At 45.2% G+C, this 27,463-nt stretch overlaps 1 protein-coding gene across 10 annotated transcripts in view; it reads left to right on the top strand.

Annotated features, from left to right (window-relative positions):
- Positions 1–27,463, top strand: part of SYNE2 (spectrin repeat containing nuclear envelope protein 2) — a 239,426-nt gene that overhangs the window by 198,851 nt on the left and 13,112 nt on the right. For 9 of the 10 annotated variants that reach the window (XM_070377739.1, XM_070377742.1, XM_070377741.1 and 6 more), the window contains 9 exons: positions 184–339; positions 2,708–2,866; positions 3,557–3,723; positions 17,084–17,246; positions 22,594–22,781; positions 23,323–23,473; positions 23,817–23,999; positions 25,413–25,550; positions 26,374–26,568. In XM_070377739.1, coding sequence (XP_070233840.1) covers positions 184–339; positions 2,708–2,866; positions 3,557–3,723; positions 17,084–17,246; positions 22,594–22,781; positions 23,323–23,473; positions 23,817–23,999; positions 25,413–25,550; positions 26,374–26,568 — 1,500 coding nt within the window. Of the gene's footprint in view, positions 1–183; positions 340–2,707; positions 2,867–3,556; positions 3,724–16,146; positions 16,166–17,083; positions 17,247–22,593; positions 22,782–23,322; positions 23,474–23,816; positions 24,000–25,412; positions 25,551–26,373; positions 26,569–27,463 lie in introns of those variants that run through there. The other variant, XM_070377746.1, reaches the window with a different exon arrangement.

Genomic DNA, 27,463 nt, shown 5'->3' with positions numbered 1-27,463 from the left:
CACAGCTGCAGAGGCCGGCCCTGGGCTGTTTCTCATTCAGAAAGTCCCACCCCCTTTCCTGGCCTCCCCTCCCCCAGGGTCCAATCAAAGGATTAGCCTCTACAGGTTTGGAAACAACAGCAGCTTGAGTTGAAGAGTTTTCTTTCTTTTTTCCCCCTCTTTCTTTCTTGTGTTTAAATGCAGGAACTAGAGAAGTCTTTAGCTAACTGGACTCAGAACTTGAAAGAACTTCACACAATGAAGACCGACCTAACCCAGCACATTCTGGTGGACGACGTGATGGTTTTGAAGGAGCAAATAGAGCATTTGCACAGACAATGGGAGGACCTCTGCTTAAGAGTAAGTCAGTTAACTGCAGGGCACGGCTCTTCTGAAGTTTATTGAAATGTCTCCGAAGGCCAGACAAAGTAGAAAGGAGCTTAATTTCATTGAACCGGGAGGCCCTTTTCAGTTGGAGCCCGGGCTGGCGCTGTTCCTTGAGAAGGCAGCAACAAGGTTTAACAGATTTGACCCTTTGTTTCTCCAGCACTCAGTGCTGGAACTTTGCACACTCTTAATGAGCTTTTTAAAAAAAAAAAAATCACCTTGAGAGCAGGGGGGAGGGGAGGATTGCGGTTTTGAGCAGCTGTGTGCACTCTGCTCTCAGTCGTGTAGAGATGACAAGTACCAGTCCTTGTCTGAGTATCAGAACTTCAGCAGAGAGGTCTGGGCTGGCCTTACAGCTGTATCTCTGCAGTGTCTGTTCTGGGCCCACAGACAGCAGGAGTAGCACTGAGTGCCAGGCTCCAGGGCATTTTATCTGAGCACTCTGCATTCACATGCAAGCCAGTGTTTATTTCAGGTAGCTGGCTTTAAAACTCTGAAAGAAAGGGTCAGCTGCTACACTTACTATCTCAGTGAATCACTTATACTCATTAAGAATGAATTGTAGTTAAGGTATTACAAGGTGTAAGTTGATGACAGGATCAGGTTGGAATTGAAGGGTTCAAATAGATTTTTTTTTAAGAACATTTAATTCTAAGAAAAGTCCTTAATCTAATTTTTGTGAATTAAGAGATGTACATAAAAGTTGAAAATTCAGACACTTCTGAGTGCATTTTAATAAAATAAAAATGTTCTTCCTTCTTTATTTTAGTATTTAATATTCATGATATACCTGTCCTTTTACAATTTTAGAATAGTCCTTTTAGACTATTTTAGAATAGTCTTTTTAGACTTTTAGTCTTCTAAAAGACTAAAGGACTTTTAGAATAGTCCATTAAGAATTTTTATTCAAATTTTATATAACAGAAAATTGAGAATATGTGAAAGGTATCCTGTAAGCTAAGGAAGAAGTGAAGACTGGGGCCCAGATGTTCCTAATTGTTACCATCAGGAATCCAATCAGAATGATGCTATACAAAATGCCAGGATTTTTAAAAGCTGAGTTGAATAGATGCTATGAAAAACAGAAATACAAAACGGGTTTTTAGCGATAGTTTTTTCAGCCCTCTCAACACATTTGGTTGGGTGGATATAGAAGCATTGGCTATTTTTGCTTCACTCTGAAAAGAGCAGAGGTTTTTTTTTTGTTTTGTGTATAGTTGAAAAATGTCTAGGAGTTCAACTTTGGTTTCCCCATTTGTAAAGCGGGGTGTTAAAAGTTAACCAAAAAAACTTTTAGGTTACCCTTTTTATCTCTAGGATTCTGAAGATTTCTAAGACCTGGGAATACTTTGTACATTTAAAGAGGCTGATTTGCAGTCTTTAAATTTACATTTATTTAAGTAATAAATTTGAACCCTGGAAGGCGGAAGATCCTTTGCTGATGTCAGCTTAGGGGTTGCTTCTGCAGAACAGAGCATTGGGTATTTGGGGGTCAGCCTGCTCACTGCAGACCAGGATTTGATTCCGTTTCCATGGTTTCCATCCAGAGCAGGGGTGCATATTGGGAAGGTGGATTAAATGAATGATATGCACTTTTAAAATTTTGCTTTGTTTTTGAAATATACCACTCAAACATTTAAGTGATGTTAATTTTTGTGGTCCATTTGCACTATATACATAAGATTTATATTGTGACCGAGATGATAGTTTTTAAATTAAACAGGTGGGACATTGGCCTTAAGTAAGGATAAGGACTTGATCATTTTTTAAAAAGAAAGAATTTGGATCATAAAACAAAAAAGTAACATGTAGCAAGCAGTAAATAAATGTATACTTAAAGAATAAAGAACAGAAGAAATTTAGGTGATGGTTAAAATACATTCATCTAAACTTCCTGTTTCTAATTTTTAATAAAATGCGGTAATAATAAATTGAAGGGCATGGCAACCCACTCCAGTATTCTTGCCTGGAGAATCCCATGGACAGAGGGAGCCTGGAGGCTCCATAGGGTCTCACAGAGTCAGACATGACTGAAGCAACTTAGCAGCAGCAATGATGGATTACCGCATTATATTAAAACTGTTTTGGATAAAGCTGAATCCTTTTGGTCAGTTACAGTTCAGGTACAATCTTTTGTTACTGTCGCTTTTTAAGGCATTTATCAAAGGTGTAAAACTTCTGTTGACGTCAAACCCTAGGTCTTTAAAAGGCAAAAACATGATAATTTAAGTCCTTGGGATCACTTGAATGGAATCCATAGTCCTTTCGATGGGGGGTGGGAGGAAGAGAAAGTCCTTCCTTCCTGCCTGTACTCAGCTGCCAACTGCATTGTCATTTCCAGGTGGCCATACGCAAACAGGAGATAGAAGATAGACTCAATTCATGGATTGTGTTCAACGAAAAAAACAAAGAGTTGTGTGCATGGCTGGTGCAGATGGAAAACAAAGTTCTCCAGACAGCAGATATTAGTATTGAAGAAATGATTGAAAAGCTCCAGAAGGTGAGCAGGAGTCCCCAGAGGGGTGCGGTTATGACCACCATGGTCTTCTCTGCCCTCCTCACTCCCAGACTCAGAACTGTATGCCGTAGGCACATTTCCAAAGAGGTGGGAAAGGTGGGCTGTCCTTGGCGGGCAGGGTGCTGTGTACTAGGGCGTTGCTTTCCTTGGTTAGGAAGAAAAAGGGGCTCAGGGTTTCTTAAGCCTCAGTTTACATCCCAGGTGGGTTATGGTTTTTCTAACCATGTTGTTAAGATGATCCCCTGGCCAAAGGAGAAAGACCAACAGCAGTGGGGCTCGTAATTGTGAAGTGGTCGCTGATTCCCATAAGGAAAGGAAGAGAGAACCTTCTCATCGCAGTCACCCCAAATGCCACTCGTTTAAACCTCAGGAAAACTCTTGCTGATATTAGGCTAATTTAGCTATACCCTGTAGTCCTCAGCTCCCAAGTGCATTAGAATAACTCTGTGAGAGAAAGCAGGGCTTTTGAATTAAGAAACTACTGCCTTAGGTATTACACATGCACTGAATGGGGGTGACTTTTTAGCCACTCACTGAAGGGTTGCATTAACAGGTGAGTGAAGTGTTTTTATTTTTTAAGAAATTTCAGGAGGCACAACTGTGTGTTTGTATCTGCCAAAGAAATGAAGTTTCTGTAGTGATTCCAGCTTTGTGTTTTGGTGCCTATGCCAGGACTGCATGGAAGAAATAAATTTGTTTAGTGAAAACAAGTTACAATTAAAGCAAATGGGCGACCGGCTGATCAAGGCCAGCAACAAGACAAGAGCAGCTGAGATCGATGACAAGCTCAACAAAATCAATGACCGTTGGCAACATCTTTTTGACGTCATTGGCTCAAGGTAAGGAATGGCCTAAAAATGGGTTCCTACTCCCTGGCTACAGTCGTTACCTCACAGATCTCAAAACTGAGCCCCATCTTCCTCTAAGGTAACCCAGCAGTTTTCTAAACTTACAGATAAAGGTAGAGCTTGATAAAAATGAATGGAAATTCTTATTTTGATATTATAGGAGGATTATATTGTAGCATGGTGGTTTAGTCATGAAGTCGTGTCTGACTCTTTTGTGATCCAATGGGCAGTAGCCTGCCAGGCTCCTTTGTCTGTGGGATTTCCCAGGCAAGAATAGTGGAGTGGGTTGCTATGCCCTTCTTCAAGGGATCTTCTGACCTAGGGACTGAACCCAGGTCTCCCGCATTGCAGGCAGATTCTTTACCAACTGAGCCACCAGGGAAGGAAGGAAGATAAACCAAGTATATCTCACCTTTTTTTTCTTTAGCTTAAAATTTCACATGACTTAGACTTGGTTTAAATGAGAGTTGGTCCTTGAGGAGGAGGTATTATTTAGAAATTCTAACACTACCTTAAGACTTATGTGAAGTCTTAAGATGAAGTTATGCCTGCCTGTTCTTGCTTGTGTGTGGCAGGTAGGTCAAGGCATTGGCCTGATTTTCTGGGGGCTGCTTCTGGGGGTCCCTGGAGGTTCCCCTCCCTCTAATCACCACCATCAGAGAAGCTGGGCTCATTCAAGGCAGGGCCCCTCTGCAGGTTTGTGCTGGGTGTGCTAGGTCCCCAGTGGGCATCTGGTCCTAAGACGTGGAATCCGGAGGCACGGCTGTGACTGTAAATCAAGGCTGTCCAGTGCTTATCAGAAACAAGACTGACCATCTGATCTCCCCTCACAAATAATGACGACAATACCGCCCAGAGCTTCGAAATGTTTTCTGTCTTCTCTGTCCAAAAGAGACCCCAAGCAAAGTGTTTTTCAGTTGTAAGCTGGCACACAAAGAACAGTCACCTGGCTTTGGGGCCATTCATGCAGCTTTGTTTTCACTGGCTGAGCAAGTCTGTTACATAACAGAACGCTCACATATTTTGACCACATGTAGAACATGGACTGTACAGGAGAATCCTGTAAGATAAATGAAATGCTGGGGAGTACGGAAAACAGAATACTCTTAATAATCCTTTTCTTTTACCCCATCGTTTACCCTAAACCTTAAGTGAACCTGGTTCAGTCAGCAGAGGCACCAGGCCAAGTGCTGTGAGAATTACAGACCGGAAGTGCAATAAGATGAGTCAGTTAATGTTAATGGGAGCAGACATGCCAGCAGCTGTAAAGCCAAGTGGTCTGAGAACGCAAATCTCATCTTCCCAGAGTGGGGGTGGGGATTGGGAAGAACCTGATGGAAGGGCAGTGTTCCCAGATGGTCTTGATTAAGGGGATGGGATTTGAGTGTTCCTGGTGGCAGAGAGAGAGAAAGGTACAGGGTAGGCAGAATAGAAACTGTTCAGGAAATTATAAGAAGCTCCACTGGCTCAGGAATAGGAGATGAAGCTTTTAGAGAGGTAGGTTGGAGCTAAGTCTTAGACAAGCTTAAATCTCAACTAAAGACTTGGCCTCCTAAATAAAGTCTGAGTCTTTCGTGATTTTTTAGCAGCTGAGGGTCTGTTGAAGATAAATACTAGAGTGATTGGCTGGCAGCATAACTTGGACTAAATTTAATATCTCTTTACTACCATTTGGGGTTGAAATCTATGTTAACTCAAGAATAACATGGTGATAACTCAAGTAAGAGCACAGATTTTGAGCTAGTCCTGACTATCTGACTTCTACCTACCATGGAAACTTGAGTAGTGATTTAACCTTTCTAGGCCTCAGTTTCTCAATCTACAAAATAGATCTAACAGCACTGATTATGGAGAAGGCAATGGCAACCCAGTCCAGTACTCTTGCCTGGAAAATTCCATGGATGGAGGAGCCTGGTAGGCTGTAGTCCATGGGGTCGCTAAGAGTCGGACATGACTAAGCGACTTCACTTTCACTTTTCACTTTCACTTTTCACTTTCATGCATTGGATCAGGAAATGGCAACCCACTCCAGTGTTCTTGCCTGGAGAATCCCAGGGACAGGGGAGCCTGGTGGGCTGCCGTCTGTGGGGTCCCACAGAGTCAGACACGACTGAAGTGACTTAGCAGCAGCAGCACTGATTACATCAAAGTCTGCTGTGTGAATGAATGACAACACATGTCTTGAATTTGTCACAGGACCAACACATAGGAGTGAGCATTTAGTGAATGCTATCATTATCGTTATCAACGCTATCATTGATAGTAACATTATCAATGTTACTATCATTGTCTTTCCCTAAGAAGACTTTAAGTGGCATGTTTTTGGAGTGTTCCAGGATTCCCTTGCTTTTGTCTAACAGTGAGAGGTTTTTCTTCCATGAGACCAGTGTCTTTGTCTTATTTCCAGTGCTTAGAACAGTGCTTCAGATAATTTGTTGAATGGATGTTCCAGGACATGAGAATGTGATCGTTTCTGTTGGGTCAGTTGTGTCTGGTGTGCCTTTGTCATCACTGTCTGTATCTCCTAAGTCTTCTTGGGCACCTGGCACTAATCCAAGGTATGAGGACATCATACCTGTTCTTAGATCATTCAAGAGCAAGATCTAGATTCTGCTTCCTGAGGGCTAGAGTGATTATGCATTCTTACTTTGGTTCTATCACTTCAGAGTTAAACAGACTGCTTGCTTTCCTCCCTCCTAACTGCCTGTCTTCAGCCAGTTGCATGGTGCGAAAGAAGGAAAAACAGCCGGTGAAATTTCAGTGGTCTTTCTAGAAGGAGCAAAATAAGGAGTTGAAATAATAGCAAATATATTGGCTGCTGGCTATATTCTTCACAATGTGCCTTTTATGTCTGATTTCACATAATCATCACTGTAATTCTGAAAGGTAGATGCCATTATCCTGTTTTACAGATGAGGAAATTGAGGCACTAAAGTAACTTGGCACGACTGCATAGTCAGCACATGAGGCAACCAGGATTTCAACTCAGACAGTCGTATTGCCTCCCTGCAAACCCAGACCCTTCTGATTTGTTATACCAAAATGAGTAGAACATGTTGAAATCCATTCAAAACTGAGGAACTAGAAAGGAATAACTTATTTTACCTTAAAGCAAAGGCCAGGGTGAGACATATGACTGACAGGCTAGGAAACTTAGTTAAAGTGACACTTCAGGTGAATCTGTGGGTTGAGGCGGCCAGCTTGGACTTGCCATAAATTGACCTCATGTATTAATAGAATCAGCTCCTTGTCTGATCACTGGCACTCATCACATCACCATCAGGAAAGCAGGCGAGGGTCTGTACAGGCTGCAGAAGTCAAACCACACGGAGGAGAACCTGCAATCCTACAGGGTCCATTAATAACCCCGTTTGTCCAAAGAGCTCTGGACATCATTTAATCATTCCTGTCCTGCTCACAGCATTCCACGGCTTCATTTCTGTGGCAGGAGACAGTGTCTCTTGTTAAAAATAAGACTTGGAGGGAGACCATACACAGGCATCCAGCTTCATGACTTTAAAATTCTAACTGCAGCCTTTAACTTCAAAGCTGGAGATGGTTCAGAAGTCCAAGACCTCAATAAATTGGGTTGGAAAAAGGCCTATTGTTTTGGGATTATTCTCAACAAAATAGAGGTAAGTTTCAAAAGAACTGACAAAACATGAAGGACAAGATTAGTTCAGTGCACATTAAATTTATGAGTCGTTTCAGGTAGTAGGCTTCTTGTGGGGTGGATAGGGTGTGGGTTGTTTTGTTGTTTTTTTTTCAGTGCCAGGCTTATATATATTATTTTATTTCATTCTTGCAAGAACCCTACATGGTCAGTATTCTCCAACTTTCAGAGAAGGATGCTGTAGCTCAGAGAGGGTCAATAAGAACTGAGCCAAGGGCAGAAGCGATTCTACCTCGGGCAGGACGGAGCCACAGTCTTTCTATCCCCCTGCACCGTGCATCAGAGGAGCACTTGGCCCTTTGAGACCTTTAAAGGTGCTTTATCAGAATTTTTCTAAAACCTGGAACTCAGTATAGACTTGACTGTTTTCTATGGAGCTGCTGCTGCTAAGTCGCTTCAGTCGTGTCCAATTCTGTGCGACCTCATAGACAGCAGCCCACTGGGCTCCCCCGTCCTGGGATTCTCTTGGCAAGAATACTGCAGTGGGTTGCCATTTCCTTCTCCAATCTGGAGCAGTGGTTCTCAGATTTAAACATGCAGCAGAATCCTTGGAGGGCTCCTGAGAACATGGATGGCAGGACCCCACCCCCAGAGCTTCTGATTCCCTGGGTGGGGGAATGTGCCCATTCTCTGGGCCGAGAATGCGTATTTCTAGCAAGTGACAAGGTATTGCCAATGGTTCAGGTCTGGGGATCACAGATGGAGCGAGCAGCCGGGTGACTTGCCACAGAGTGGACTTGCCACTTATGGTAACCTTGTGGCCTCTGTAGCGTATCTCCTTGTTGATGAACCATGGGCTAGATTCTGGATGAAAAAGCACCAGGACAGTGATGGCTCCGTCCATATACATGTGTGTAGTATTAGTGTATGATCCGGGAGGTGGGGGGAAGGTGCTTTGACCCAAACCACGGTTTTTCCCCTGCATGTATAGTGTTTTTCAGCTTCTGTAAAATTCTTAAAGCAGAGAGTCTAAAGGATACATCTTTTGAAATAACCACATAATCAGGGGGGCTGGGGTGCCTAAGTCAGTCTTAATGCCAATTTCCTCACATAAGGTCACATAGGCCCTGGTGGTGGTTTAGTCGCTAAGTCGTGTCCGACTCTTGTGACCCCATGGACTGTAGCCTGCCAGGCTCCTCTGACCATGGCATTCTCCAGGCAAGAATACTGGGGTGGGTTGCCATTTCCTTTTCCAGGGGAATCTTCCCAACCCAGGAATCGAACCTGGGTCTCCAGCATTGCAGACAGATTCTTTACTGACTGAACTATGAGGGAAGCCCCTGGTGTGGGCACTAAACTTCACAGAACTGACTCTCCATCAGAATTGCTGCAGGAGCTTTTAGCATTCCTCATGGGCCCCTGGGTGGCTTCTTATATTTGTGACATCTAAACTCTTATCAAATGTTATTAATTTCTTTCACAGAAAGGGCATTTGAAGCACTATGTATTTTTTGGTGAATGGTGTGAACCCAATCTGATTTGATGACATATTAATTATATCCTACTATGCTCAGTGACAGATTAAATGAGTTAATTTTTTTAATTGTAGACATTGGCTATGCCTCTTGCCCATGTTTTCTAAGATAATGTCATTAAAAATTGACCTAGCGAAACCTGAATGCAGGAGAGATGGCTAAGTTACAGAAGCTGTTTTTCAGAACCACCAATATGTGTGATTCGTGTTTTGGGTCAGCTGGGTTACCTATTAAAAAGAACAGTAAAGGCACAGGATGTTGGATGGTGGACCAATGGATGCAGAACTGCCTTGCTTCAGCAGCACAGACTAAAACTCCGAAAATAAGGTTCTTGGCCATCAACAGGACTGATGCCAAAGAAAGCTTCAGCTCAACACATAATCTCACCTATGGGTACCCTTGATTTCAAAATCCCAGTAGCTAAACTCCTTAAAAATCCACCTCCTTTTGTTTCCCAGAGCCTCCGTCCCCCTTTATTAATCAGAGCCTTCTCTGTGCCTCCTGAAGCAGGGGCCCTGTGTCCTCAGTGAGCCACTCTCTAGTTGTTCATCTGGGTGGAGCCTCTTTGGAGACTTGGGGTTAGTCTTTAAAGTTTTAAAGACTTTTCTAGCAGCCTGTGAGGATAATCTGGTGAAAGCTTTGCATGCCTAGAAGAGATGAGACAGCTGAGCGGAAAGACATACCCCAGAGTATTTCCATTGGTGTCTGTTGGGTGTTGGCATCGTTGGTGGTTTTAATTTTCTTTTTATCTGTTTAGTAAATGTTCATTATGGAAGAAAGAATACAGGAACTTTTTTTTTTTTTTTAAATGTCATAAATGTTGTTACCTTTCTTCTAATCTCTCGTTGATGGTAGCATCATTTAATAGACTTGGCATCCTTAGGCCAGTGTTATGAAGGAGGGATGCACTCAGACATACTACCTTATGGTCCCTTTGTAATTAGACTAGATAGCTCTCCTGCTATTAGCAAGATCAAGTCCATGAAAAAACTTTTTAATGAAGCATAAATTTCCTACCAATGAAAAGCCCACCTGTTTTATATTAGTAGCAATTAAAATGTTGTCATTTAAGCGCAGCAGTTATTACCATGGCAACTGCGTGTTAAGATTGTTTTTCCATCCCTTGAAGAATGGCCAAGGAGATGTGTGCCTTTTTAAACTGCTACGTTTTTCATTGCTCTCCTTTTATCTGTATTTTCTCAAGGTGACTCTGGAAGACCAAACAATGCTGCTAGTCATAAAGCTGACTTGCTCTGGTCTTAGCAGGTTGCCTGATTTAGTGGGACTGGAAAGACTTAGAGGCTTTTAGCACAGGGAGAGCCAGATGTGAGGTCGGCCTCTCCCATCTCCTTTTTCCTTCCCATCAACCCCATCGTTCCACCTCTGGAGCTGGCGGCTGCGGCTCTCAGGGCCAGCAGAAATGCCTTTCTGAGGGTCGGGGATCCTCCCCAAGGAGACAGCAGCCACCACAGGGACCGTGAGCCTCAGGAGCCTGGTGTCCAGCAGCAGATAGGTCCGGTGTCTGAGTGGTGGAGGTCACCCTGCACAGCCAGGCATGTGGACACAAGTTAGACGCTGCATTTGAGGGAACTATTTCCAAATCTGTACCCCTCATTTCACTGGTTTAGAATGTGTTTGCTGTGTTCAAGTGGGGATGAAATAATGACTAAATGTTGGGCTTTAGGGATCCATGAAAAATGATTGATACCATCGAGTCTCCAAATAAGGCTGAGACTGAGCCTAAAAGGGGCTTGGACACAAATCAGTGGTGCTCCACCAAGCAGAGCCACTCAGGATCACATCAAGAACCATGAATAGGGATGTGGAGGAATTTTCAAATCCTCACATTATGGTAAACCTTAGGGGGAACTAGCAAAGAAAACTGCAGAATTTCTTCCTCTGCAAATCTTGAACTCCTTTTGTACAACAAGATAGTTGTTTGTTTGTTTTTGCAAAAAAGCAAAGAAATGGACTAAATAAATTCTCTGCTCCTCCTAAGCCAGGATGCACAGGACTAAAAAGGCAAGGCAGAAAATCTCCTGGGGCAATTTCTTCTTTAGGAGAAAGCCATTCCTGTTGGACCTGGGGGCTTCAGATTACACCCTTGCTTTTAAACCTGAAACAGAGACATTTAATTTGATGAGAACAGAAATCCTCCTTTCGAGCGCCCCAAATTAAATGTTTCTTCCCTGGGTTTATAGCACTTCATAAATAACCCATAGATAACACAGGGACTTTCTTCCCTGGCATTGCAATCCTGTAGCGTCAGAACAAAGACTGTGTGTGTGAGAGACAGGCAGGGGCTGGAGATGTTTGTTTACTGGAAGGGAGAAAACTAAGATTTAAAAATTGCAGTTAGCGGAGTCGCAGGTCACTTGCTCGCCTCTGGGCACTGTTCTGTGGTGGCCGGTGAGGCAAGCCCCTGGGAGCCTGCGGGAGGGCGGCCTGGGGAAGATGCAGAACCAGTGAATGGAGAGGCCGCCGTGCGGGGGAGGGGCCGCCTCGTCCCCGGGAGGTGGAGGTGCAGCCGGGAACTTGGAGGTTTCGCTCAACCTAAGGAATGATTTTTTCTCATCAACAGTAAGTGCCATTTCGATCATCCGCTCTGCATCTGGGAGGGGCGGCTGCTGTCTCTGGGTGTCTCTCTCGAGCTCCCATGTTCGTTACAATAGAAATGACCGATGAGATGGTGGCTGCGGAGTGTGTGTGCTCGGCCATCGGGGGATGGGTTCTTTCTACTGTCAGCATGCCGTGCGGTGTCTGCAGCCAGCCTTTGACAAGCTGGGCAAGAGAAGTGATTATGCTGTGGGGAAAATGGAAGTCCTCGGGTTCAAAGAGAGGATTAGCTCAAATGTGATGTCCCTGCCCTCAAATCAGGGCTTCAGGATCTTGGAGTAATTGATTATCTTACTACAGGGCTGGTTAGTTGTTTACAAAGATGCAATTATGCAGAATTCATACAATGTTTTTAGCAACTGACAGCTGCCCACGAGTCTGAGTGTCCGTTTTAGCACAAATTCGGATATTCAACCATCTCAGTTTTCCTTTTTAAGTTATGCAGTCCGCATTGGCATGGGAATTTTTCTAGCTAATGCTGATCCAGGACCTTAATCATTTAACTGTAGACCCTTTTGCATGGAGAAAATAGGGCTGCAATGTAAACTCTTCCATATACATGAATTTGATATTTAAAGCTTCCCTCACACATTAAGACTTATGCCTGACTCATGAAGTGATATTTAGTTACCTGGCTTAATTTTTATTTTTGAGAGAGAACAGGGTTCATAGGTATTAATTCCCATCCATCACTAGATGGAAAACTTTATTCATCTTGATTATTTTCTGCATTTCTACCCACAAGCCCCACAAAAGAACTTCTAAAATGTATACTCTTTGGCAAACTTCTTATTTTGTTTGGTATTATATAAAAATGTGTTAACTTTATTCAGGTCTTCTAATAGTTCATATAGGTGAAAAACTTCCTCTTTGCACTTAAATATTTTGGTTTTCCAGTCCTTAGAACTGGAATTCAGCTCAGGGAATTGTGTTTATTTTTTCCAGAGAAACATGATTTGTTGAAATATATGTGTGATTAGTATTAGTCAAGCGCATCTGGGGTGAACCATGGGCCAGTGCCGAGATGGTGAGCTACTTAAGCTGCCTGGGTGGTTGATGCAGTCCAGAATTGTACTTGCTTCCCTGTGCCAACAGTCTGCTCTCTGAATGGATTTCCTTGTTCCCAATATTAACTCGAGATTTAAAATTTTCCAAGAGCAAAATTAACAAGGCCTAACTAGGAGGTTGGTTGCCTGGGTTGGCAAATGACGTGTACTTCCTGACCTGGGAAAGGTGATGATTAGATAATTATATTAGTGTCTCCACAGAATAGAACCATACAGACTAAGCAGTGCATCTGATGGTTCTCAGAGTAAGTCTTAGTATGATAGTATGAGGAACAACATTCATTTATACCACTGGGCATTTGGGGATATTTCGCATTTGGGGACATTTGGTCAGAGGTTGGGACATAGAAGCAGGTTAAGTCCTGACTGATAGGATGTTTTGTAGCTTCTTTTCCTTTCCCTCCCACCCTCTCCCTTCCTCTTTTTTTTTTTTTTTTTTTGCCCCAAGCAAGCATGTGATGTATAAGCTTGGAATTCTTAGCATGTCTAATATAGAACCAAGGTCTAGGAGCGTGTGTGACTCGTAGAATACCAGCAAATTGTCTGTGTCTGGATGGCTTGAAGGTGCTCTGATCTTTACCTCTTTCCTTTAAAATGTATTATGACCATCTCTTTTATGAAAAACACAAGTTTGAAGGGATGTGTGAATGTCACTTGCTCATTCAGAAGATATTTATTGAGCAGCTCCTATATTGTATTATAATGTCAAATTAGATCATGACCCCTGGGAATAAGTTATCTTGGAATCCTCAGGATCTTCACAGGACCCCAGACAAAGTCAGTGGTTAAAGTTTATTGAAAGGAAATCATGAAGGGGCAAAGTGGGCACTCAAAATGCAGCATTTAGTAGGTGGGTTCCTACCCCCCATTGTGTCCCGAAGCCTGGTCATATTCCCTGACAGCGATGAAAACTATCCTGTACCCCCGCGCATGTGCACATTATCATGTGTAGGTTTATACGAGCCATCACAAAAAAAGCGCTTAGGAACAGCAGTTCTGGCCAGATTGCCCAGGTTGACATCCTTCCTCTGCCATTGAATGAGTATGTTACCATGGCAAATTCTTTAACCTCATTGCCTCAGTTACCTCATCTGTCAAATGGGCATGATTCTATACTGATTTCACAGCACTGTTGTAAGGATTAAATGAGTTAACTACTATATATAAAGCACAACAAGCCTGACACATGTAGATGTCGGCATTTCTGTAGATGTTCCATTTTAGTAATATAGTTTGTGAACTATAAAGCATGCCCATTGTAAGAATGGGATAACAGAGAAAGTCTAGTATTTTATTCCCACACCTAACTAGTTTGGACACCAATGGGCCTGAGCCCCATATTTTGGGCACCACTGGCCTGGAGTACCATAGTCCTGGGGGTGCCAAGCTAATTTTGCATCCACCTTGCCATATTCCCCCCTCTACTTGTTGCACACCTCACCCTTAACAGAATTCAGGATCACTGTATCTTGCTCTTTTTGCTCCTAGGTTATTTCGTTACTTGTTAGCTTTCTTCATTTAAAAAGTTGTATTCTAACCCTTTTCTTTCAAAATAAAGAAACTGAGATCCTTATGATGGAATGGGGTCAGGTGCTGGGTGAAGCAGTGCGGGCTGCCATTCTGGGAGAAGAGAAGGGGACGGATGGGGAAGCAGGGCGCTGTGCAGAGGTGCTGGCCTGAGCACCTCTCCCCACATACAGGGAGCTCTCAGGGCCGCGCTTCTCTAGCCCCTTGCAAACTACATGGGAGACTTTGTCCCATGGGGCCTGGGGTTCCCAACTGCTCTGGCATTGTCTGGAGTGTTCTTTCTGTTCCTCAGGCAGTCAGGGTGATAAGACATTGGGGTGAGGAGGGTCTAACTCTAAAGTCAGGGGAATAAAGGAAGGATCTAGGTTACAGCTGGCCTTGCCCCAGATTCCATTGCTTCCTTTTTAATAAATCATCTTATGGCTTTAAAGGAAATTTCTTGTGGTATTTGCAGTAAGAATGTAATTTGGAAAATCTACCTTCTTCAGATGATCACAACCACAATTTCTGGGCATTTATCTCTGTCAGGCACTGTGCCTTTCATGTATTTATATCTCATTCTGTCCTCTCAGCCACCCCATGGAGGAAGGTTCCACTGTTCACACCGTTTTACACATGAGATTAAACAGAGCCAGGGCTCATACCCAGACCCTTAACACAAAGTGTGTGCTCTTCATCACCAGGCTCCTTGGACTCCTTCCAAGCTTGCGCTCCTCATGGCACTACGAGGATAAAATATTTATAAAAGGACCGTGTGAGGGCCGGTGCCATATAAATGAGGCCTTATTGTAGCAGTGTGTGATCCCAGTCATCAGTCATAAGAGCTGAGTGAGCATAGTGAGTGCTTGCTTTATGCCAGAGGTTTACATGCATCCCCCTGTTTGTCTCAGAAACCCCTACAAGGTCGATAATTTGCTGGTTAACAAGGAAACTGGGAATCAGGAAGGTTAGGTCCCTTGCTGGGTACACAGCTTATAGATGGTAGAGTGGGGCTCAGACCGGGGTCTGCTCACTCCAGGGCTCTGGCCTGCATGTTGCCCAGATGCTACCACCTTCCTGAGGCTGAGGGGACCTGAGAGTCATGCTGGAGGTGAGGGGCTGAGGTAGAAGGATTTTCCCTAAATTGTAAAACTAACTGGAAATAGAACTGAAGCTAGAAATCATTCCCCAAGGTTGATTGGGCTTCCCTGGTGGCCCAAATGGTAAAGAATCTACCTGCAATGTGGGAGACCAGGATTCAATCCCTGAATCAGGAAGATGCCCTGGAGAGGGGAATGGCTACCCACTCCAATTCTCCACTTCTTGCCTGGAGAATCCCATGGACAGAGGAGCCTGGCGGGCTACAGTCCGTGGAGTCACAAAGAGTCAGACATGACCGAGCAACTAACACACACACACAAGGTTGACTTTGTCAGTAGTGTGCAAAAAAGAACATAATAATAAAAAAACAACTCTCTGGTAATACGTAACTATGGTTTTACTAGATAGTCACATGAACTAGAGGTGCTCATACATATTTATTCATTCAGGAAATGTTTGTAAACACCTCCTGGCCACTAGTTGGTCTGAGGGTGTGCGGTGCACGCAGAGGGGGCTGCATGCCACCTGGCTGCTGTGGACTCTGTCTGGATGGGCACAGCGAATGAGGGATGTGAACACACTTAATGCCGGAGACCCCCAGGGCTGTGGGAGCACATGGGCGAGAAGCCCCCAGCTCATCTCAGAACAGCAGTAGAAGCTACGGGAGAAGGAAAGGGGAGCTGGTTTGTGGAGGGCAGGGCTGGAGGCAGACAGGACACGGACCACTTGAGGAATTGAAAGGGTCAAGGTTTTAAACTGATATGTCAGGGTAGGCGAGGACCGTGGAAGGGTTTGAATGAGGATCGGACGCTGTATGCTTCAGCTACAGAACCAGAAGCTGGTAGGAGGGTGAGGGGGCAGCAGGAAGCTGTTCACAGGCAGTCAAGGAAGAGATGCTGGTGGCTGGGGCGGGCGGGGCACTTCCTGTGAGTTACAGTCAGTGCCCCAGTTTCTCTTTCCAGCACCGTGGGATGCAGTTCTGATAGCCTCGTAACGTGAGTATCAGTAAGTGGGAACTTTCCATTGTTGCCATTACCTCAAGTCTCTGGGATTAAAAAAGCCCACAGATTACCAGAGCAAGCCTTCACTTGCTCTGCTTGAGGATTTTCACATTGTCTGTGGGGATCTATATGGAGATCATTTTCCCTCAGCCCCTGCATCACTCCCCCTTGACAGCACTTTGACATGCCCGTGAGCTCTCTGTGTATGCTGATGCCAAGCGTGTTAGTTCAAGTCTACTCCATGCCGAGCCAGGTGGATTGATTGGGTTAAATGGAGCTGGAACCGTGCTTGCTGACGACGTGTCCACCCCTCCCTTCTTGGCTCAGCTTTCCCATGACGGGCTGGTTCCTTGTGTGCAACACTGCCAGCGCCTCAGGCTGGATGTGGTGGGGTTTAGGACATGCTCTGTGCTGACTCAAGGAGAGGGTCTCATGAGAGGCATCTAGGGCCAGAGACCCCCAGTAAGACAGGTGTGTAACATCTTTACCCGTCATGGAAGGTCCCTGACTGCTGTGCCCTTGGTGATACCCAAGACCGAAACTGGACAGAAGTCACGTGTGGTGATGTTAAGATGGAAAGAAAGAAATGGCATCTCCTGACTCCTCTGAAGCCCCGGAAAGATGTACTAGGTCTCAGGGGACCCCACCTTGGGAACGATAGGATTTTACATGTGCCTGGGTAGATTAACTCTTAGTCCATTTAAAAATCAACTGCAACAGCAGTTTTGTAAATTGTCCCATATTCTGTGAAAACTTGTATCTGGTGACATGAGCATTGTCCCTGCTATAAAATCAGTAGCCAATGATGATTCCATTTTACTCTCCAACACGCTTGTGGGTGCATTTTTCTCACCGCTAAACATTGTGCTTTTGTTTTCCGTCTCTTTTTTTTTCCCCTGCAAATATATTTAGGGTGAAGAAGTTGAAGGAGACCTTTGCTTTTATTCAGCAGTTAGACAAAAACATGAGCAACCTTCGCACCTGGTTGGCTCGGATCGAGTCTGAGCTTTCTAAGCCCGTGGTTTATGATGTCTGTGACGATCAAGAGATCCAGAAGAGGCTTGCTGAGCAGCAGGTGGGGAAGTGTGGAATGGGTTTTTGTCAGGGCCCACTCACTCAGACCTGTCTCATGCTGGCTGTGTGTTTTAGCGGGTTCACATCCATAGTATTGGTTTGTTTCTTCCAGAGAAAGCTGACCACCTGTCTGTGTCCCTGGGGGTGTGAGGCATCTGTCTCTTACACGCACACCCCACCATTCGTGTGGCTTCTTGTGAAATATTTTGAAAGATGCAGACCTTAATTGTAGTGATAAATAAGGGTTTTTTAATTTTGTATTTTCCTTAACTTTGATCTTTGTCTTTTGGTAACATAGTTTTGGCAATGACTTGAAAGAAAAATAATTTTCCAACCAAAGAAGGTCTTCATGGGACAATACTTGGGTCTGATAGAGTTTCAAAAAAAATGGGAGGCTCGAGGGGTGGGGAATACAGAGGACCCATAGCGGAGGAAGCCTCTCCTGTGGATGTTCTGTACATTTCTGCCATCGGTTCTGTCGCCTCTTAGCCAACCTTGGAAATCCCACAGTTTGAACACCATTGAGTCCTGCCCCCTTACCTGGTGGGTACTCTTTGGTCTCACTGACTTGTCAAATCCACTCTCCTGCCCTCCAAGGGCTCATGTTCAGAAACTCACTCTCATATGCAGTGCCCAAGCTTCTCTTTATTTTTAAAATAGCTAAGTTTATGTTAGTTTAGTAGCTTTCCTTCTCTTGTTTTTCTTAGCCCTGTGAACACATTCGGTTTTAACCATATAAAGCAATATGGTCACCATCAAGTTCACAGACTTGTATGTTTTCTTCCTATTTCCTCCAAAGCCTTGGTGTTTGTTTGTAACTCACCAGGCAGGGGTGATTCACCCACATATCACAGCTGCTTGGGGGGCTAAACCTTTTTCATCAGATTATCATCGAGGCCAGAAGGCCACCCCTTGATGATAAATTCTCTTGAGTTCAGGTCAACATTTCATGCTCCCCTGAAATAGAGCTAACTATTTGATAATACTCACAACTTAGATCTTTATTTAATCCTATTACATTTTACTGTTTGAATAATGCCTATTCTCTGATTTTTAAACTAGTATGATTTAGCAATGCTCCTAAGTAAAAATACTGGTTTTTCCACTTAGTCTCAGAAATTTAAGTATATCTTTTCCACTGAGGTCATCTATATTCCATCTTTCTTTTGTGGAGAAATGAATATTGATATAACCACCATGTTAATGGACACTGCAGAGATTTTCATTCCTTTTCAGTATAGTCACAGCTACTAAATACTATCAGCTTTAATTACAAGATTTACCCATTAGGTTGGATTTCTTTGAATAGTCTCTTCATAGACAGGCCTTATATATAACCATTTACCCTGACTGGTGAGCTTTTTCGGGTAAATAGAACCAAAGCTGACATTTTTCCCCTTGAAGAATGACTGGCTAAATTTGGCAGGTGCTGATTATATAAATGTGTTAACATTTTATAAATCTGACGTGTGACAAACATCATTAAATTGCAGGGAATTTATTCCCAAAAGTGTATAATTTGGAGCAGCTGCCATTCTCTTGGCCATGTTTGTTCCTGTATACTGAAATGGTATATAATTTTAATCTGGCTGATTTGAAGTTTTCCTCTTCATAGAACTTAGAATCACCATCATGGAATTCTTATCCCTTGGTTATAAAGCAAATTATGGAGTTAGTGTTCAGGATCACATTGCTGTAAAGAAGTCAGATATTGTATTAATTTTCTATTACACTGTCACAGATTACTACTGATTGAGAAGGTTAATGCACATGTATCATCTTGTAGTTCTGGAGGTCAGAAATCTGGCACAGGGCTGAGGTCAAGGTGTTGCCAGGGCTGCATTCCTTTCTGGAGGTTCGAGTGTTAGTGTTCACTAACTCAGTCGTGTCCAACTCTTTGTGACCCCATGGACTGCAGCCGCCATGGACTGCAGCCAGGCTCCTCTGTCCGTGGAACTCTCTGGGGATCGAACCCAGGTTTCCTGCATTGCAGGCAGGTTTTACTTTCTGAGCTACCAAGGGAAGTTCTAGGGGAGGATCCGTGTGTTTGCCTTGAGTTCCTAGATGCTGCCCACATTTCTTGGTCCGTGCCTCCCTCCTCCATCTTCAAAGCCAGCAACTTTGCCTCTCTCTCTGCCTTTCTCCCTCCAGTTGTCTCTACTACTTTTAAGGACCCTTGAGATTCCATTAGACCCACACAGAGAATCCAGGATAATCTCCCTGTTTTAAGGTTGATTGGCACCCTTAATTCTCTTTGCCGTGTAACCTAGCATAGCTACAGTTCTGGGGATAAGGACCTGGTTCTTAAAATGCTGATATTCTGCCTACCACAGATGTCCTGAGGAAACCTTTAGTATTCTTATTTAAAATAAAAAAAAATTATAACTTAACCTAGACTTTAAATGCTCCACCAAAACCAAAAAATGTGTCACACACAAAAAAGTATGGGCCATTAGAAAAAAACTTTACCTGTGTCGCTGCCACTAATTTCAATATAACAAATTGCTTGATTACTTCCAGAAATAAGACCCAAGCTTGAGATCACCTAGTCCTACCTTCTGCAGAAGCCCTCAGGCCCCCAAAGTGATTAAGAGCCGTGAGGTCCCTGGACCCTCACTGTAATGTCCTTGGGAGCCTGGTGCAGAAAGGCTCAGACCTTACAGAAGTCTTTTTGCTTCTCTTCTTTATGAGAAACGCTTTAGGTAGTAAGGGTTGTGTTGTTATTCCTGTAGAATATGTATCATCTTCAAAATGCAGAGGAAGCAATGGCCACCTCTGTGACAGTTTTAAACCATGAACCACTTCCACTATGTCTTCAGCATTCCTCTCCAGTTTCCTTCGGCTTCTTGGTTCTCTGTGGAGGTGCCTGGTGGTGGCCGGGGGCGTTAATTATCCTGCACCCTGTAATTCCCAGCAGTCCCCTCCCCAGTGGGTCATGTCAGCCTTCTGCAAAGCCCCCAAACCACTCCCAAGACCACCCTGCTGGACTTGCTTGACACCCCCAGTGCCTCCCAGGAGACAGTCTGGAGCCACTACCTGGGGTCCCATAACACACCCCGTGACTTTTGCCCTCTCACCCTGGTTTCCCTGATTTCTGCTCTTTATTTCATCTTTTTCTGGTTCCACGTGTATTCTCACTCTTCCCAGCTGCATTCTCAGCCCTAGCTTCCTGCCTCCCCCATCTGCCTTAGCCCTTTTGCAGCTCTAGTGCTCTGTGCCACCTGCTCAGGAACAGAAACACAAAGCAAACAGGCGCCCGTGTTTCCAGAATTGTTGGCAAAAGTCTTTCACGTGGCTTTAGGATGTTTCTTAGGTTAGATTCATCTCTGCATTTGAACACTTTTGAAACCAGGGGCCTCACCACAGGTGCTAGGCGTGGGATATCTCAGTTTGCAAAATGTCACTTGTCTCGGACTTCACTGGTTTGTGTTTTAAAATAGAGTCCACTATTTATTTTATACTTTACAAGATGACTAGTTCACACTACAGTTGGCCATTTTGTGGTGTTTTAGAAGTTTGGGAAATTTTGGAAAACTTGGGGCTCCTTTTTTGCCAAGATGTTCATGGTCTTTTATAAAGCATCGGACAGCCCGTTTCTTGCCATCATTCACCCCTTATATTACCCAGTTTTCTTCAGCTGTTTCATTCAGTATAAGCTGAGTAGAAAATGTAGAGTAACTGCAAAGAGGCTATTAAAATACATGGCATTTATGTTTATCCATAGACTAGACTTTCTCAGTGCTTTTCAGTCAAATCCTACCAAGCAAGGTCAGGGGCAGGTACCATTTTTGAAAGGTAATTGTCAGTATTATTCATTTAGCACCAGCATTAAGATTCCTTATCTGGCAAAACAGTTAAAAGGGACTTATCAAAATCCCTTATCAAGCTGCAAATTTTAAGAAAGCCTGTGGCAATTCTGTGAACTGGTGAGAATTCTTAAATCTGAAATTCTATTAAACCTAATAAAGCTAGTCTTCCACTGACCCCAAGATGACTGCCCCCATTACAGCATCTCAGACATTTGTCCTAGACTGCAGAGCTTAAAGAAAATCACCTGCGCATCTCTTTTCATAGAACATATGGTGACGAACTAAAAAAAAAACATATTTTCTTCTGAATGTAACTTTGAGGTACCCATTGTTCATAAGTTAGGATCTGTGTTGAGAACTGCGTGATTTAAAACTTGATTTGAGTATTAGCATTTTGTTCCCACCTAGACACAGCATGAGACAAATGTGCATTTATCAGAAGAAGAGTAGGAAAACATTAGTCCTATCTAGTAATCCAGTCATAATCTCCAAAATTTTTAAATACTGAGATGACCTGGAAGAAACTTCAGGCTGCCTTTCTGTAGACAATGGTAGACACTGTTTATAAAATAATCCCTCTTAAAATGAACTTTGTTGAATCCAGGGAACTTTCTGTTGAATCCAGCAGTTTATTTCACTTTGTCTATTTCACAGTGTAGTTTGGGTAGTAAGATGAGTGGCGTGGCCTCATGTCACTTATCACGGAGTTCGGATACAGGAGAGGACTAACTCGTCCAGAATAACAAGACAAACAGGCTGCTCACCTCTCCCTCGCCCAGCCTTGCCCCGTGTGCAGAAGCAGTACTCTCTGGGTGATAACTGAAAATGCTATGCTTATTCTTAAACAAGGTTTCCAGCGACCATGAGCTTTCTCTTGGTGAGCCTTCATTTTCCTGAATCAGCAGTGCTCTCCCTATCATGGGACAAGACCCCAGAGACCCCGCCCCCACCCCCATGAGTTAGAGGGCAAAGTCTCTAGCCCAAATTCTCCCCTTGGGCCTATGGTGCCCTAGGATGCGCCCGTGGGGAGGCTGTGGGCACCGTGCCACTGTGTGCACAATTTGGGGGTGGACTGTATGAAGATAGCACAGAACTCTTGGTAGAGTTAAGAATCCTGTGATCCGTAAAAGGTTAAGAGTTTGTGTTGCTGAAGTGTTAGGTCCTGTTCAAGACAGTTTTCCAAGGAAAACCTCCCGAAAGCCAAATCTAAACTGGAGGCCCTTGAGGTTGGATGGTGTGGAGTAGATCGACTGCCACCCCAAAGTCTGGGGTGGTGGGCTGTCAGGGAAGGGGACCCCCATTCCTTTGCCTCCTTCACCTATTTCAATACCTTCATCCCCCGGTTGCCCACAGTTAGGCCTCCTGTCGGGTGCTGGAGCACAGGGGTTGCACAAAGGTGACTCGGCCTGTATTGCGGAGTCCCAGGTGGAAATGCACGCAGGACTGTGTCCCCTAGGCTGGAGTGAGGGGCTCCTTTGGTGCCAGCCCTTCCACCGCCACCTCCCCCTCACAGTGCCTCCTCCTCTCCTGTTGTTGCAGGACCTGCAGCGAGACATTGAGCAGCACAGCGCAGGGGTGGAATCTGTGTTTAACATCTGTGATGTCCTCCTGCACGACTCGGATGCCTGCGCCAACGAGACCGAGTGCGACTCCATCCAGCAGACCACCAGGAGCCTGGACAGACGCTGGAGGAACATCTGTGCCATGTCCATGGAGCGGCGGATGAAGTAAGGGCTGAGCTGCCCTGGGTGATTTAAGTGTGGTCCGCCCACTCCATGTTCCCGTCTGACCTATGTAACAGTGCCCGTGTTCTGTTAGCTTCACTGAGGGACGTGCTGAGTGCTGGCGGGGAAGGCTCGGTAGGTGTGGCCAGTCCTTATTAAAGAAATCATTCAAGGAAAGCATGATCAGGGTCATGTCTCTCCCTGGCTCTGCTGTGTCTTGGGTGTAACTGCGGGTTACACTGTACTGAAGTGTCCCAGATCTGTGTGGTGGAAGACGCCGGTCTCCTGTTGGGTGACCACTGTGAAGCTGGAGTTCAGAGAGGCCTGGTGTTCCCAGAAGGAGGGTTTCCTGACCACGAAGTGATGTCTCTGGTTATTTCCTGGAAGGGGTAGCAGAATCACCCCCACCACCCCCCCGACCCCCAGACTTTTAGTGCCAGTGCATGGGGCCAGGGCTGGAAGTGGGACCAGTCAAGGGAGAAGAAGCTGTACGAAAGCTCTGATTGGAATAGGCAGCTTGCATTGAGTTCTTTCCTTCCATTAGAATTGAGGAGACGTGGAGGCTGTGGCAGAAGTTTCTAGATGATTACTCCCGCTTTGAGGACTGGCTCAAGGCTGCCGAGAGGACAGCGGCCTGTCCGAATTCCTCCGAGGTGTTGTACACAGTTGCCAAAGAGGAGCTGAAGAGGTTTGAGGTAAAGACCCAACCACCCCCTGCCCCCAGCGGCACCTTCCAGCCAGTGGTCCTGAGAACCAGGAACTCGCAGGGCTCGGGGATGGCTACAGGGTCTTCCTATGAGTGGCAGGCTTCCCTACCCCTAGTCAGGGCCGCCCAGTCTGTATCGGCTGCTCCAGCGACTTTGCAGGGCATTACTGATTCATGCTAACCACCTGGCCATGACCTTGAAAGGCTGTTCCCTGGTAGCATCAAAAGAGTGAGTGAAGCTAGCGACCCGTGCCTTTCCTTTGGGGATGGACACTTGAGGCAGGTGGCCTGGGGCCTGGAGTTGTGGCACTGACGGTCCCCACCTGCTGCAGGCCTTCCAGCGGCAGATCCACGAGAGGCTGACGCAGCTGGAGCTCATCAACAAGCAGTACCGGCGGCTGGCCCGCGAGAACCGCACCGACACGGCCAGCAAACTGAAGCAGATGGTGCATGAGGGCAACCAGCGATGGGACAACCTCCAGAAGCGGGTCACGGCCATCCTGCGGAGACTCAGAGTAACCCCCTCTACGTCACCGGGTCACTTGTAGATGCTGGGGGGTGTGGGAAGCTGATACTTGATATCAGTCAGGCTTGTAACAAAAGCAGCGGGTAGAAGGTGTCTCTTGAGGCCTAAGCTGTCTTAGCATTCTTCCCGCAGAGCCTTCCCCTTTGTCTAAGCCCAAAGCTGCCATGAGAGCTGCCAAAAAAAAAATTTTTTTTTAAAGAAGTCATTTGCTTCAGAATAGGTCTGAACCTGTTTATGGGATTTGTGTTACCAAATACATTGCTTTTTTCAGCTTCTGTCACCCCCAAGGGTGACACCCACACTGCCCAGGGTCTGGGGCACTGTCGTCACTGGGTCTGGTGAAGGTACCTCTTAATCTCGGAAGAGGCGCACTTTGCCATCTGCCCATGTGTCCTGTTGGCTCTCGCACTGTGAGGGGATGGACAGAGCCCCCTCTGTGTTGGGGGTTGGGGACAGTGACTGTTCTCCCAATTTTAGAGCAACTGATGAACCTCAAATGTTGGGTTTGGTTCTGGGGTATAAACAGTCACCTTAGGGTTCTGTAACTCCTAAGATATCATATGTCAGCGCTTTGTGAGTCCAGGTGTAAACGGACAGGACCGGTGTGGGTGGTGGCTGAAGGAAGTAATTTTAATCCTTGATTCTATTCTCAAGGCTGAGCGCTGTTAAAGCCATTCTAAGAAAAGGCAAATCTGGGTGTGTGTTTTTTTGTTTTTTTTTTTAACCTTCTCAGGGAGAAGAAATTGGCTAGCTTTTCAGACACCCCCTTGTGTTAATTTATCTCCTGCTAATTTGACTGTGACCAGCAAAGCCTTCACTGGGCACAGTGTTTGTCTGAGAATCAGCTGCCTGTCTATGAGGTGGTAACCCGAGAGGCCTCCTGAATTGGAGGTGATAAATCTGGGTTTTTTCTTTGAGGAAAGACACTCGGAATTGTATCAGTGAAGGCAGATCGGGCACTAGTCCAGGTTCAACCCCGAGATGGGTACTTTTCCATCTTGAAAAAAGTTCCCATAGAAAGCTAACAGGTAGAAACAGGCAAATGCCTGGGCTGGACTCTTAAGGGGTTTCCTCAAAGGACAGACTAGGAAAATCACTGACCTAGACTAGAGAATTGTAGAATTTCCATTGCTGAAAGAACCCTAGAGATCATGGTCAACATTCCCACACCTCACCTCATTTACCAGCAGACACTGAGACTCAGAGAAGTTAGGGGGCTTGTTGGTATAACAGCCAGGACCAGACCCCAGGCTCCTGACCCCACAGCGGTCCCCCTGCATGCTGAGTGGGCCTCTGGGGGTACCCCAGGCTCCCCTTCCCCTGTGCTGAAAGTGACCTTGCTGTCTGCCTGAACTCCTGTTCTGCCATCAACACAAATGTGACCTTCTCCCCCTTTTTGTAGCATTTCACCAACCAAAGGGAGGAATTTGAGGGGACCAGGGAGAGCATCCTGGTGTGGCTCACGGAGATGGACCTACAGCTGACCAACGTGGAGCACTTCTCAGAGAGCGATGCTGACGACAAGATGCGCCAGCTGAACGTAAGGCCTGCCTCCCTGGCTCCTCCCCACAGAGCGCACCCTGTGGAGAGCTGGCCAAGTACAGACTCCACCTGACACCCTAAGAGCAGATTCCAGAGCTGCCGGAGCAGCCAGACCGCATCCACCTGCGTCCTGCCAGGTTATCACGAGCAGGCATACCGTTCCTTACAGTCCAGGGGTCATTGGAATGAGGCCCTTCGTTCTCTTTGTCATTTATAATCATCCAAGGGGAGAACACTCCTGAGGTGCCAAAGAGAACTTCGTTCATAAGATGCTGTTTCTCCAGTACTCAAGTCTGAGTACACCTGTGGGCTGAGGCAGGACGAAACTCTCCCTCAGGAGCGTGGGATGGACTGGGAGGCTGGGATTGACATACATACACTGTTGATACTACGTCTAAAATAGGTAACTAGTGAGATCCTACTGTCTAGCGCAGGGAACTCGACCCAGTGCCCCTGGTGACCTAAACGGGAAGGAAACCCAAAAAAGAGGGGATATGTGTATGCACATAACCGATACACTTTGCTGTGCAGTGGAAACTAACACAACCTTGTAAAGCAACTATACTCCAATAAAAATATAAATAAATAAGTTAATAAAAAAGAAACAGTAGGACCAGGAACAGACACTTCTCACACCCAAAAGCAGTAAATGTCCGTTTGTGCCAGACCCTTAGAATTATTTTAATTGGAAAAGTCCGTGCCCAAAAGGGGAAAGAAAAAAATGTGTATGATCATTTTAAATTCTTAACTTATTATAGTCACTTAGTTCAAAATTGATGAAGCTAGAGTTTGAAATCCTTTCTTCTTCATCCTCTAAATAGGGTTTCCAGCAGGAGATTACATTAAATACCAACAAGATTGATCAGCTCATTGTTTTTGGGGAGCAGCTCATTCAGAAGAGCGAGCCCCTGGACGCCGTGCTGATTGAGGACGAGCTGGAGGAGCTGCACCGCTACTGCCAGGAAGTGTTCGGCAGGGTCTCCCGGTTCCACCGGAGGCTCACCTCCCACGCGCCGGTAAGGGCACCGCCCCTCCCACAGGGGTTCTGGGCCACCCAAAGCTGATATTTGACTCCACTTTTTTAATACTTATTTATTTGGCTGCCCTGGGTCTGAGACGGGCACACAGGCTCTTTAGTTGCAGCATGTGGGGTCTAGTTCCCTGACCCCAGGGATCGAGCCCCGGGTCCCCTGCAGCAAGAGTGTGGAGTCTTAGCAACTGGACCACCATGGAGGTTCCTTGACTCCACTTTTAAAGACTGGGAAACTTACCATGTTACAGCTAACGATAGTTTGGTTTTTGTTTTTAAAAAAAAAAAAACCTGTGTTTTTGTTTTATTAAAGTGTAGTTGCTGTACAATATTATATGTCACAGGTGTATCATATAGTGATCCACAGTGTTTCAAAGTTATACTCCATTTATAGTTATTATAAAATATTGGCTGTATTCCCGTGTTGTACAGTGTATCCTTGAAGCTTGTTTTTACCTAATGGTGTGTACCTCGTACTCCCCCTACCCCGATGTTGCTACCCTCTGCTCACTAGTAGCCTCAGTACTCTGTGTCTGCGAGTCTGCTTCAAGAAGCTGAGTTGAAAAATGTTCTTTCCACTCTTACTAATATAGAACCATACTTACTGAGGAGCTGCTATTTCTCAGTGGAAAGGATGGCCCTCCTGCAAGTTCTTGTTCCTCTTACCTGTTTCCCACGGGTTCCTCAGCACAGAGCTTCTCTGGCCTGTGTCAGTACCCCCAGGATATGATGGTAACTGTCCTGGTTTTGCTTCTGGCAGTAACTTGGTGATGTATCGGCCTTTTCCTGTATCTTAATATTTGTGCCTTTCTAGTGCTTTATTCGGAGAAGGCAATGGCACCCCACTCCAGTACTCTTGCCTGGAAAATCCCATGGACGGA

Source organism: Bos mutus, chromosome 10 (genome assembly GCF_027580195.1).
Source record: "Bos mutus isolate GX-2022 chromosome 10, NWIPB_WYAK_1.1, whole genome shotgun sequence".
Taxonomy (NCBI): Eukaryota; Metazoa; Chordata; class Mammalia; order Artiodactyla; family Bovidae; genus Bos; species Bos mutus.
Note: the sequence above shows the minus strand (reverse complement) of the source record. Positions and strands in the feature narration are given on the sequence as shown.